The sequence below is a fragment of the Tupaia chinensis genome, unplaced genomic scaffold (genome assembly GCF_000334495.1).
Source record: "Tupaia chinensis unplaced genomic scaffold, TupChi_1.0 Scaffold146740_1, whole genome shotgun sequence".
Classification (NCBI taxonomy): Eukaryota; Metazoa; Chordata; class Mammalia; order Scandentia; family Tupaiidae; genus Tupaia; species Tupaia belangeri.
The window spans coordinates 314,529-325,600 of record NW_006206595.1 but is presented as its reverse complement, the minus strand read 5'-3'; the positions used below and the strand labels follow the sequence as shown (position 1 = coordinate 325,600).

Below are 11,072 nucleotides of genomic sequence, written 5' to 3'. Positions count from 1 at the left end.
CACGAACTACGTGGGATTCCAGCGACATAGCCATTACGCTAACTGCTGGTTCCCGAGTTAAAATAATTCTTTAACAAAATAAATTTTTAAAAAATAATAACAAATGGAATTAAGTAAATAAGTAAATAATTCTTTAAAAATTTTTTTTTTCTTTTTAATTTTGCCAGAGGCTGCATGTGCTTGCAGGAGAGAGGCAGAGAGAGTGAGAAAGCACCGATGGCCATGCCACAATCACTTCTCCTTTACTCCTTTTAGGACTTTGGTCCGGGGCATGTGCACCAGTTTTTCAAGCCTCAGTCTACAACTCAAAGTACAGCTGGCCATGTGAGATCCAGCCACCTGAACTACACTACCTGCTGGCTCTCAAAATGTAGTCTTTTCTTATTTCTAAGAGTTTTTTTTTTTTTTGCCTTAGGGTGTGTGCGCTCAAAGGAGAGAAAAAGATAATGAGAGGGAAGAGAAAAATCACCCCCTCAGGGTGAAAGGCCACACCAAAATTCTTTCTCCTCCATTCTCCTCCTGGATCTTAGGTATGCGCATGTGCCCAGCATGATTTTCAGGCCACTAGGCCTAGGACTCAAACCACAGTTGCCCATCTGGGAGTCCAGTGACATAACTGCTACACCATGTGCTGATCCTCAAAATGTAGACATTTTCAACATACCACAAAAACATATGAAAGTTGGATAACCCCTCCAACTCCAGAATTACCAAAACTGCAGGAGGCAGAGAATATGGTCACCTATTTGTCATCCTTACTTACATTAAGAACCAATATAGGGGATCAGCAGGTGACATGGTGGTTAAGGTGCTTTACTCTCCCACATGGACAACCATGATTCGAGTCCCAGACCTGGTGGCTTGTTTTCTTACTTTCCTTCTCACTCTCCTGTCTCTGTATCTCTCTCAGGTCAAATTAAAATAAAATGAATGAATAGGGGACCAGTAGGTGGCTTGGCAGTTAAGGCGCTGGACACTTCCTACATGGCCGACCATGATTTGAGTCCCAGACCTGGTGCCTTGGTTTCTCGCTTTCCCTCTCTATCTCTCTCTCTCTATGTCTATCTCTGGTCAAATTAAAAACAAATTAATGAATAAAATTAAAATAATTTTAAAATAAATAAAATTAAAATAGATAATTCTTAAAAAAAAGAGAAAGAACCAATATAAATGGAAAGAGAACTCTATGATGAAGGTAAATAATTAATAAACCCACATACATTACAATAGAGTCAGAAGTTCAGAGGCATCAGGCCAGTCAGGTGGCATAGCAGTTAAGGTGGTTTGATCTCACAGTCAGCTACACAGTTCAAGTTTTGGATATGGCAGCTTGAAAATCGAATGGTTGTGTGTGCATGCACGCCCACAATCCCAAGAGAAAAACAAAGGAACTGTGGCATGGCCATCCCTCCTGGGGGTGATTTCTCACTTTACCACTCTGTCAATCTCTGTCAAGCATAAACATCCCATGGCAAAAATCTTAAAAAAAAAAAAAAAAAAGGGCTCAGGGCCAGAAGGTGGCTTGGTGGTTAGGATGCTGAACTCCCATATGGCCAACCATGGTTCAAATACTGGACTAGATGGCTTGCTTCCCCCACATCCCATCCAGTACATGCCCTATAGCAAATTTTTAAATAATAATAAATAAAATAAATCATTTTAAAAAATGGAAATGTACTTTATGTCCACTGACTGTAAGAATTAATTTTGTTAACCTGTTCATATTACCCAAAGCAATATACAGATTCAATGCAGTCCTAATTTTTTGTTTTTGTTTTTGGGGAGGTTTTTTTTTTTTTTTTTTTTTGTGAGAGACAGAAAGCAAGAAATCACTCCCTAAGGGGGATGGCCACACCACAATCCCTTCTCCTCTATTTTCCTCTCAGGATCTTAAGCACATGTGCACTTGAGCCTGGTGTGAGTTTAAGTCACTGGGTCCGGTACCCAAACCACAGTCAACTACATGGGAGTCCAGCAACATAGCCATTACGCCAACTGCTGGTCCCAAATATAGTCCTAATTTAAAAAAATTAAAATTAAAAAAAATTTGGCGGAGGCCAGCAAGTGGCATGGCGGTTAAAGGCACTGGGTTCCCACATGGCCAACTGTGGTTCGAGTCCCAGACCTGGCAGGACTCTCTCTCTCTCTCTGTCTCTGTCTCTCTCTCTGTCCTTCTCTGGTCAAATTATAACAGTTATTTAAATAATTCTTCAAAAAGAAATAAACAAATAAATAAACTAGGCCAACTACATTTGAAGTCCTGGACTATGAGTTTGAAACTGACACCAGGCAGGTGTGTGTGCATGACAAAAATCCCAAGAGGGGAAAGGAAAAGGGACTGGATTACAACATGCCATCCCCTGTGAGGGGGTGATTTCTCACTTTCTGTCTCTCAAGCAAGCGCACACGTCCTATAGCAAAAAATCTAAAAAAAAATAAAACTGGTCAATCTTGTGACTTCTAATGTAACTAAACTGCGTTTTTTTGAAAGAATTATTTAATTTTATTTATTATTATTTTCTAATTTGACCAGATAGAGACAGAGAGAGAGAAAGTACGAAAGCAGGCTGCCAGGTCCAGGACTAAAGCCACATGTGGGATTCTAGCACCTTTACCACCACACCACCTGCTGGCCCCTAGACTGCATTCTAATAAAAGGCAGTAAGTATCAAGCTGATATTTTACAGCAAAATAAGAAAGTTGTTGTTTTTGTTGTTTTGTTTTGTTTTGTTTTTTTACCAGCATTTACTGGAAAGAGACAGAGAAGAGGAAAAGTGAGAAATCATCTTCCAGAGGGAGATGGCCATACTACAATCCCTTCATCCTCCTCTCAGGATTCTGGGCACACATGCACAACACCCGGTGTGTTTTACAGGCCGCTAGGTCTGCACTTGAACCACATAGTTGGCTATGTGAGATCCAGTGCCATAACCATCACACGACCTGCTGACCCTGCGTTCAGAGGTATTAAGCTATTTTCTGGGGCCAGCTGGTGGAGTGGTGGTTAAGGCGCTGGACTTCCACATGACAGACCGCCCAGTCCCAGACCCAGTGGCTTGAACCCATTCTGGGCATGTGTGTCCGTGTGCCCCAAATCCTGAGAGAATGGAGGAGAATAGACTGTGGCATGGCCATCCCCTCAAGGGGTGATTTCTCACTTTCCCTCTCTCTGTCTCTCTGGCAAGTACACACACTCTAATGACAAAAACTTAAAAAAAAAAAAAAATTTTTTTCCCATTATAATTTTATGTATTATCCCAGATTATAAAAATACTTATGTAACCTTTTATTGTTTTATTAAAGATTAGCTCCATGTGATGGGATTTTAAATTATACATTGTAGCTCTTCTCCTAAATTGACTGAGGTGATCTTTGAAAATGGTTCTTAGCTATTCACTTGACCAAGAGAACCTCACAAAGTCATACAAATCAAGAGGTTCAAATCTTCCTGTTCACTTTAAGGACACTCGTGAAACTGCCCAGGCCATCAAGGGTGTGCATATCCGAAAAGCCACCAGGTATCTGAAGGCTGTCACTTTATCGAAGCAGTGTGTGCCATTCTGTCATTACAATGGTGGAGTTGGTAGATGGGCCCAGGCTAAACAGTGGGGCTGGACACAAGGTTGGTGACCCAAAAAGAGTGCTGAATTTTTGCTGCACATGCTTGAAAATGCAGAGAGTAATGCTGAACTTAAGGGGTTAGATGTAGATTCTCTGGTCACTAAGCACATTCAGGTGAACAAGGCACCCAAGATACGCCGTTGCATGTACAGAGCTCATGGGCGGGTTAACCCATACATGAGCTCCCCCTGCCACATTGAGATGATCCTCACTGAAAAGGAGCAAATTGTTCCTAAACCGGAAGAGGAAGTTGCACAGAAGAAAAAGATATCCCAGAAGAAACTGAAGAAACAAAAACTTACTGCATGGGAATAAAGTCAGCATAAAATAAATGTAGATAAAAGGAAAAGGAAAAAAAGTATACATTGTATACATACTAAATTTCGCATTTTATGGATTTTCTAAATTTCAAATTAACCAACTGAAACATAACTCAAAGTAAAATACTGCATATTATGGTCAACTCATTCAACATTCATTCCAGTATTTATCTCTTTCCTGACTTTTTCCCTTTTATGCTCCTCTTCTTCCTAACTCTCAACTCCTAGCTATTTAATTCCAGACCTCATCTTTCCCCCATCCCTTCTTTCTCCTGCCTTTCTCCTCTCGGGGGATGGCCACACCACAATCCCTTCTCCTCTATTTTCCTCTCAGGATCTTAAGCACATGTGCACTTGAGCCTGGTGTGAGTTTAAGTCACTGGGTCCGGTACCCAAACCACAGTCAACTACATGGGAGTCCAGCAACATAGCCATTACGCCAACTGCTGGTCCCAAATATAGTCCTAATTTAAAAAAATTAAAATTAAAAAAAATTTGGCGGAGGCCAGCAAGTGGCATGGCGGTTAAAGGCACTGGGTTCCCACATGGCCAACTGTGGTTCGAGTCCCAGACCTGGCAGGACTCTCTCTCTCTCTCTGTCTCTGTCTCTCTCTCTGTCCTTCTCTGGTCAAATTATAACAGTTATTTAAATAATTCTTCAAAAAGAAATAAACAAATAAATAAACTAGGCCAACTACATTTGAAGTCCTGGACTATGAGTTTGAAACTGACACCAGGCAGGTGTGTGTGCATGACAAAAATCCCAAGAGGGGAAAGGAAAAGGGACTGGATTACAACATGCCATCCCCTGTGAGGGGGTGATTTCTCACTTTCTGTCTCTCAAGCAAGCGCACACGTCCTATAGCAAAAAATCTAAAAAAAAATAAAACTGGTCAATCTTGTGACTTCTAATGTAACTAAACTGCGTTTTTTTGAAAGAATTATTTAATTTTATTTATTATTATTTTCTAATTTGACCAGATAGAGACAGAGAGAGAGAAAGTACGAAAGCAGGCTGCCAGGTCCAGGACTAAAGCCACATGTGGGATTCTAGCACCTTTACCACCACACCACCTGCTGGCCCCTAGACTGCATTCTAATAAAAGGCAGTAAGTATCAAGCTGATATTTTACAGCAAAATAAGAAAGTTGTTGTTTTTGTTGTTTTGTTTTGTTTTGTTTTTTTACCAGCATTTACTGGAAAGAGACAGAGAAGAGGAAAAGTGAGAAATCATCTTCCAGAGGGAGATGGCCATACTACAATCCCTTCCCTCTCCTCTCAGGATTCTGGGCACACATGCACAACACCCGGTGTGTTTTACAGGCCGCTAGGTCTGCACTTGAACCACATAGTTTGTGAGATCCAGTGCCATAACCATCACACGACCTGCTGACCCTGCGTTCAGAGGTATTAAGCTATTTTCTGGGGCCAGCTGGTGGAGTGGTGGTTAAGGCGCTGGACTTCCACATGACAGACCGCCCAGTCCCAGACCCAGTGGCTTGAACCCATTCTGGGCATGTGTGTCCGTGTGCCCCAAATCCTGAGAGAATGGAGGAGAATAGACTGTGGCATGGCCATCCCCTCAAGGGGTGATTTCTCACTTTCCCTCTCTCTGTCTCTCTGGCAAGTACACACACTCTAATGACAAAAACTTAAAAAAAAAAAAAAATTTTTTTCCCATTATAATTTTATGTATTATCCCAGATTATAAAAATACTTATGTAACCTTTTATTGTTTTATTAAAGATTAGCTCCATGTGATGGGATTTTAAATTATACATTGTAGCTCTTCTCCTAAATTGACTGAGGTGATCTTTGAAAATGGTTCTTAGCTATTCACTTGACCAAGAGAACCTCACAAAGTCATACAAATCAAGAGGTTCAAATCTTCCTGTTCACTTTAAGGACACTCGTGAAACTGCCCAGGCCATCAAGGGTGTGCATATCCGAAAAGCCACCAGGTATCTGAAGGCTGTCACTTTATCGAAGCAGTGTGTGCCATTCTGTCATTACAATGGTGGAGTTGGTAGATGGGCCCAGGCTAAACAGTGGGGCTGGACACAAGGTTGGTGACCCAAAAAGAGTGCTGAATTTTTGCTGCACATGCTTGAAAATGCAGAGAGTAATGCTGAACTTAAGGGGTTAGATGTAGATTCTCTGGTCACTAAGCACATTCAGGTGAACAAGGCACCCAAGATACGCCGTTGCATGTACAGAGCTCATGGGCGGGTTAACCCATACATGAGCTCCCCCTGCCACATTGAGATGATCCTCACTGAAAAGGAGCAAATTGTTCCTAAACCGGAAGAGGAAGTTGCACAGAAGAAAAAGATATCCCAGAAGAAACTGAAGAAACAAAAACTTACTGCATGGGAATAAAGTCAGCATAAAATAAATGTAGATAAAAGGAAAAGGAAAAAAAGTATACATTGTATACATACTAAATTTCGCATTTTATGGATTTTCTAAATTTCAAATTAACCAACTGAAACATAACTCAAAGTAAAATACTGCATATTATGGTCAACTCATTCAACATTCATTCCAGTATTTATCTCTTTCCTGACTTTTTCCCTTTTATGCTCCTCTTCTTCCTAACTCTCAACTCCTAGCTATTTAATTCCAGACCTCATCTTTCCCCCATCCCTTCTTTCTCCTGCCTTTCTCCTCTCAAACATACATACTTACAAGGCAGTCTAGGAAGTTGTTCTTTATCTAGGAAGTAACAGAATCATCTAGGAAGCTTATTAAAAATATACGTTAGAATGGGCCAGCAGATGGCATGGAGGTTAAGGCACTTGATCCCACATGGTCAGCTCTGCAGTTGGAGTCCCAGACCAGGCAGCTTGAAAGTCATGCTGGGCAACTGTGTGTGCATGCCCATAATCCTGAGAGGACAGTGGAGAAGGAATTGCAATGTGGCCATCCCTCCTAAAGGATGGTTTCTTACTTTCGTCTCTCTCTGGTGAGTGCACATACCCTATTTAAAAAAAATAACTAGTGAGGGACCAGCAGGTGGCATGGAGGTTAAAGGCATTGTACACTCCCACATGACCAACCATTGTTTGAGTCCCAGACCTGGTGGCTTGTTTTCTCAGTGTTCCTCTTTCTCTCTTATTCTCTCTGTGTCTCTCTCTGGTCAAATTAAAATAAATAAATGAATGAATAAAATTAAATAATTCTTTAAAAATATAAGTAGTGAAAAGACATTTTGACATTTTGCATGCTATGAAGATGTACAATAAAAAATAACAAATCACACATACATTAATGTGAGGGGAAGTAGAGAGATCCCCCCCCCCACCCCCGAGCACACACTATCTCTAGAGAGAGACAGAGAGAGACAACGAGAGGAAAAGTGAGAAATCACCCCACAAGAGGGATGGCCAGGTTGCAATCCCTTCTCTTCCATTCTTCTCTTAGGATTTTGGGTGCGTGCACACACACGCCTGACTTGAGTTTCAAACAGCTGGGTCCAGCACTCAAACCGGGGTTGGCCACATGGGAGTGCAACATCTTAAAAACTGTCACCTTCTAGCCCCAGGATTTTGTTTTTTAAGGTAACTAGTAGTTTAAAAATTAAACTTTGATTAGCCAGTTTGCACAGAGCTGTAGGAGACATTCTGGTTGACTAAAACTGAAAAAATTTTCTTGAATACATTAGAACATGTTCCCCTAAATGAGAATTACGGTTCACCAGAAATATCTGGTGATTTAGTAGTCTGTCCTACAAATAGGTTAAGTTTATAATCAATTTTATCCTATACAGAAACTGGCCTGCAGACCAAAGTAGGCCATGAAGCTAATAGCAGTTTTACATTTTTACAGGAATTAAAAAAAAAAAAAAAAATGTAATGGAGACTGTATATGGCTCACAAGTCCTAAAATATTTGCTGTCTGGATACAGAAAAAGTTTGCCAACTCTTATTTACCATTCCGAAGACATTAGGAAGTAACAGAGACCCCCCAAGCATATTTCAGAAGTACGCCTTTCAGGGGACAATGTCCCAAAATAAAAGAAGTATGCCTTTCTCACGTTAAGTGAAAAATGTTTCCATTAATTGGGTTCCAAGTGACTCAAACAGAATCATTTGTATTTCCTTAATAAACTTGCCTAAATAACTAGTCCTCAAGAGATTGCAGGGGCCAGCAGATGGCGTGGTAGTTAAGGATGCTGGACTCCCCATAGCTGACCTGTCTCAAGTCCCAGACCTGGTAGCTTGCTTCCTCACCTTTTCTCTCACTCTGTCCCCCTCTGATCAAATTTTAAAATAAATAAATAAAGTTAAATAAAACAATTCTTAAAAAAAAAAAAAAGAAAGAGTTACTCCAAATGGGTCTATTCCTTTCTTAGACACAATAGTTTATAGAATTAGCCTGTAATATATGCAAAGACTGAAAGCCTTACCTGGAGCGTTTGCTATGGCCAACGGCAGGCCTGGAAGCTGGTGCACCTGGATTCCTGAAGTACCCAATGCACTGAGGTTAATGGTCTGGAGGCCTGGCATGGAGGAGAGCTGAGCAGCATTTACAGTGACTGTGCCGGCAGAGATGGAGGCAGCTGAGGCAATAGGTGTGAGGGTGGTGCTGCTGCTGCTGGTCTGCCCTAAGGAAACACCCTGCATTGGTGCCAAAGTGATTGTCTGGGCCTGTGGATTCTGAACTTGGAGGTTCTGCAGCTGAAGAGTCTGCCAACTGACCTGTCCATTGGGCCCCACTGTTGGTGTCCGGATGATGATGGGGCCAGAGTTTGGAACAGCCTGAAGCTGGAGGTTCTGGAGGGTTTCCTGGGAGATAGCTTGAGTTGTAAAGGTCTGCCCTGACAATGGTGCGGCTTGGAGAGCCTGAAGGGCCTGTCCCCCTTGAACTAGCTGAGGCTGGATAAGAATTTGTTGCTGTGTTTGCTGGTTTTGCTCTCCCTCTTTCTGCTGACCTGCTTGGAGTGAGCCTCCAGATGTCTGATTCTGTTGGATGTTCAAAGTATCAGACCCCTGTAGCCCACTGACCCTCTGAGGTGTCTGGCCTTGAGAGTTGGTCCCTGATGATCCGCTGCTGGTAAAATTCATAATTCCCATGTTGCTGGTGGTAGTAGTTGTTGAGTAGCTATTGGCGTTAGTGAAAAAGGAGCTGGAATTGGCTTGCGATGACACCAGGCTGGCAGAACTAATGGTAGTCCCTGAGGTGACGGGCTGAGAGCCACTCTCCTGGGACCCAGAGCTGCTGATCGTGACTGCCTGAGAACTGGGAGTCAAGGTAGCTGCAGAAACGCTGTTGACAGGTAGCAAGGTGATGTTCCCATTCAGGGCCACTGGTACATTGGTCACATACTGAGTCTGTCCTGAGAGCACATTATTAGCCAGGCCCTGGAGGGGGACAGCCTGCTGGAGTAGGTTTGGCATAGCAGCAATGATGTTGCCTCCACTTCCTCGATTTGTGATGATCTGTTGGTTCGCACCTGGTATTATCTGTATTTGCCCAGAACCATCCTGCTGCACTTGGGCCCCAGTGGCAGCGAATTGCAGCTGTTGCCCATCAACGGTCTGGAACTGTGGGATTACTTGATACTGAATGTTAGGCATCACTCCAGGTAATCCTGTCAGAACTTGCTGGTTCTGCAAGTTGGGGGTGGCAGCCACAACATACTGCCCACCAGAGACTGTGCGATTCTTGGAAGACTCACTGCCATTGCTGCCATTGGTACTGCTGCCACTCTGTTCCTTTGAGGTAGGAGTAGCCCCAGAGGAGGAAGAGACGATCTGCCAGCCGTTGGCACCCTGTGAAAGTTGTGTGGCTGTGAGGTCAAGCTCACTTGTGCCCCCTGACTGGCCTGGGCCCTGGGAGTTGTTGCTGTTCTCATTGGGTGACTCAATTCTGCTGCAAGTTGCTGCCAGCAGAGCCAAAGGGGATGGTTGGGATTCCTGGCCAGAAAATAAGGGAGAGGAAAGGAGTTAGTGACACCTAGCTGCCAACCTAGGGGGCAGTATACAACAAATAAACAGCAATACAGTCCAAACAAAGAGAAACAAAAAGGTGACCTATCTGTATTGCTGAAACTCCCATCTGGGGGATCTATCTCTAAGTCACTATTCCTCTGTGCTTGCACCCCCACCTACAAGATGGTTTAGTCCCTTCCTAGAAAGTTTTCTGTGAAGAGTAAGGCAATTACCTAAGAGTATCTACATCCTCTCAACCTTCCCCATTCTGTCTCTGATCACCACTTACCTGCCCTCCTCCTCCACTGCTGCTGCTACTGCCTGTGCTGCTGCTTCGAGCTTGGGAAAAGGTGCCACCTCCATTACCATTACCACCATTATTGCCACCAACTCCTTTTTCAATCTTCACCACTGCTGTCATTTCATCCATGGAGTGATCTTGGTCTGAAAAGAATTAAAAGATAAACAACTTAAAGTTAGGGGAAGAAAAAGGGTAAAGTAAGGAAAGAAAAAAAGAGACTATGATGAAACAGCAATGACTAAGAAGAAGGTGAAAGGTGCCAGTATAAAGACAGTGGAATGGAGGTGGAGGAGTAAGGCCTGCAGGACATAAACTAGACTCAGTGATGCCACAACTGGGCCTCAATTTTCCTTTGCACAAAATTAAACTCAGAAAGGATTCAAAAAGTGCTGTGGGCATAGGAAATGTGAGGAGCAGTGGTCTTGCTGGAAGAGTTTCACAGTAAGAAAAAGCATCCTGGGAGAAAGAGAAAAGGCTAGGTAAGGCTAAAACCAACATGTGGGTGGAGAGAAAGCTTACTAAAATTAGAGTTAGAGAGATGGAGAAAGAAAAATACAAGAGTTAAAAAAGAGCAACAAGAAGACAGGAAGGAGGAAGGACAGGTAAAAAATGTGTGTGGGGAAACATCTGCAAGTACTGGCAAAGGCCTAGAGGGGTCTAGGGGTTAGAAATCAGGTTTCAGGTCGGAGAGAGGCGGGCCCTGGAGGAAAAGGGCGGTTTCGGGGTGAGGGGCGTGGAAAGGGCGGGACGGAGGGGGGGAGGGGAAACCTACGGGAAAGAGGGGGAGGAGGGCCTTGGGGCAGGCGGCGGCCAGAGGGCGGACCAGGGCGGACCAGGGAGGCGGTTGGCCCGGGCGGGGCCTGCACCGCTCGGGGCCACCCCCTGGCCGCGCGCCCC

At 43.4% G+C, this 11,072-nt stretch overlaps 1 protein-coding gene and 2 pseudogenes across 4 annotated transcripts in view; 2 read left to right on the top strand and 1 right to left on the bottom strand.

Moving 5' to 3' along the window:
* The window catches only part of SP1 (Sp1 transcription factor), a 63,224-nt gene that overhangs the window by 50,572 nt on the left and 1,580 nt on the right, over positions 1-11,072 (bottom strand). Inside the window, exons 1-3 of one of the 4 annotated variants that reach the window (XM_006169064.3) lie at positions 10,948-10,965; positions 10,164-10,318; positions 8,350-9,859 (exon numbers count right to left, since the gene is read on the bottom strand). In XM_006169064.3, coding sequence (XP_006169126.1) covers positions 8,350-9,859; positions 10,164-10,304 — 1,651 coding nt within the window. In that variant the 5' untranslated portion in view covers positions 10,305-10,318; positions 10,948-10,965. Of the gene's footprint in view, positions 1-8,349; positions 9,860-10,163; positions 10,319-10,812; positions 10,845-10,947; positions 10,966-11,072 lie in introns of those variants that run through there. The other 3 variants (XM_027768537.1, XM_014584403.2, XM_027768536.1) reach the window with 3 other exon arrangements.
* Positions 3,345-3,936, top strand: LOC106733965 (60S ribosomal protein L17 pseudogene; annotated as a pseudogene).
* LOC106733964 (60S ribosomal protein L17 pseudogene) lies at positions 5,729-6,320 on the top strand (annotated as a pseudogene).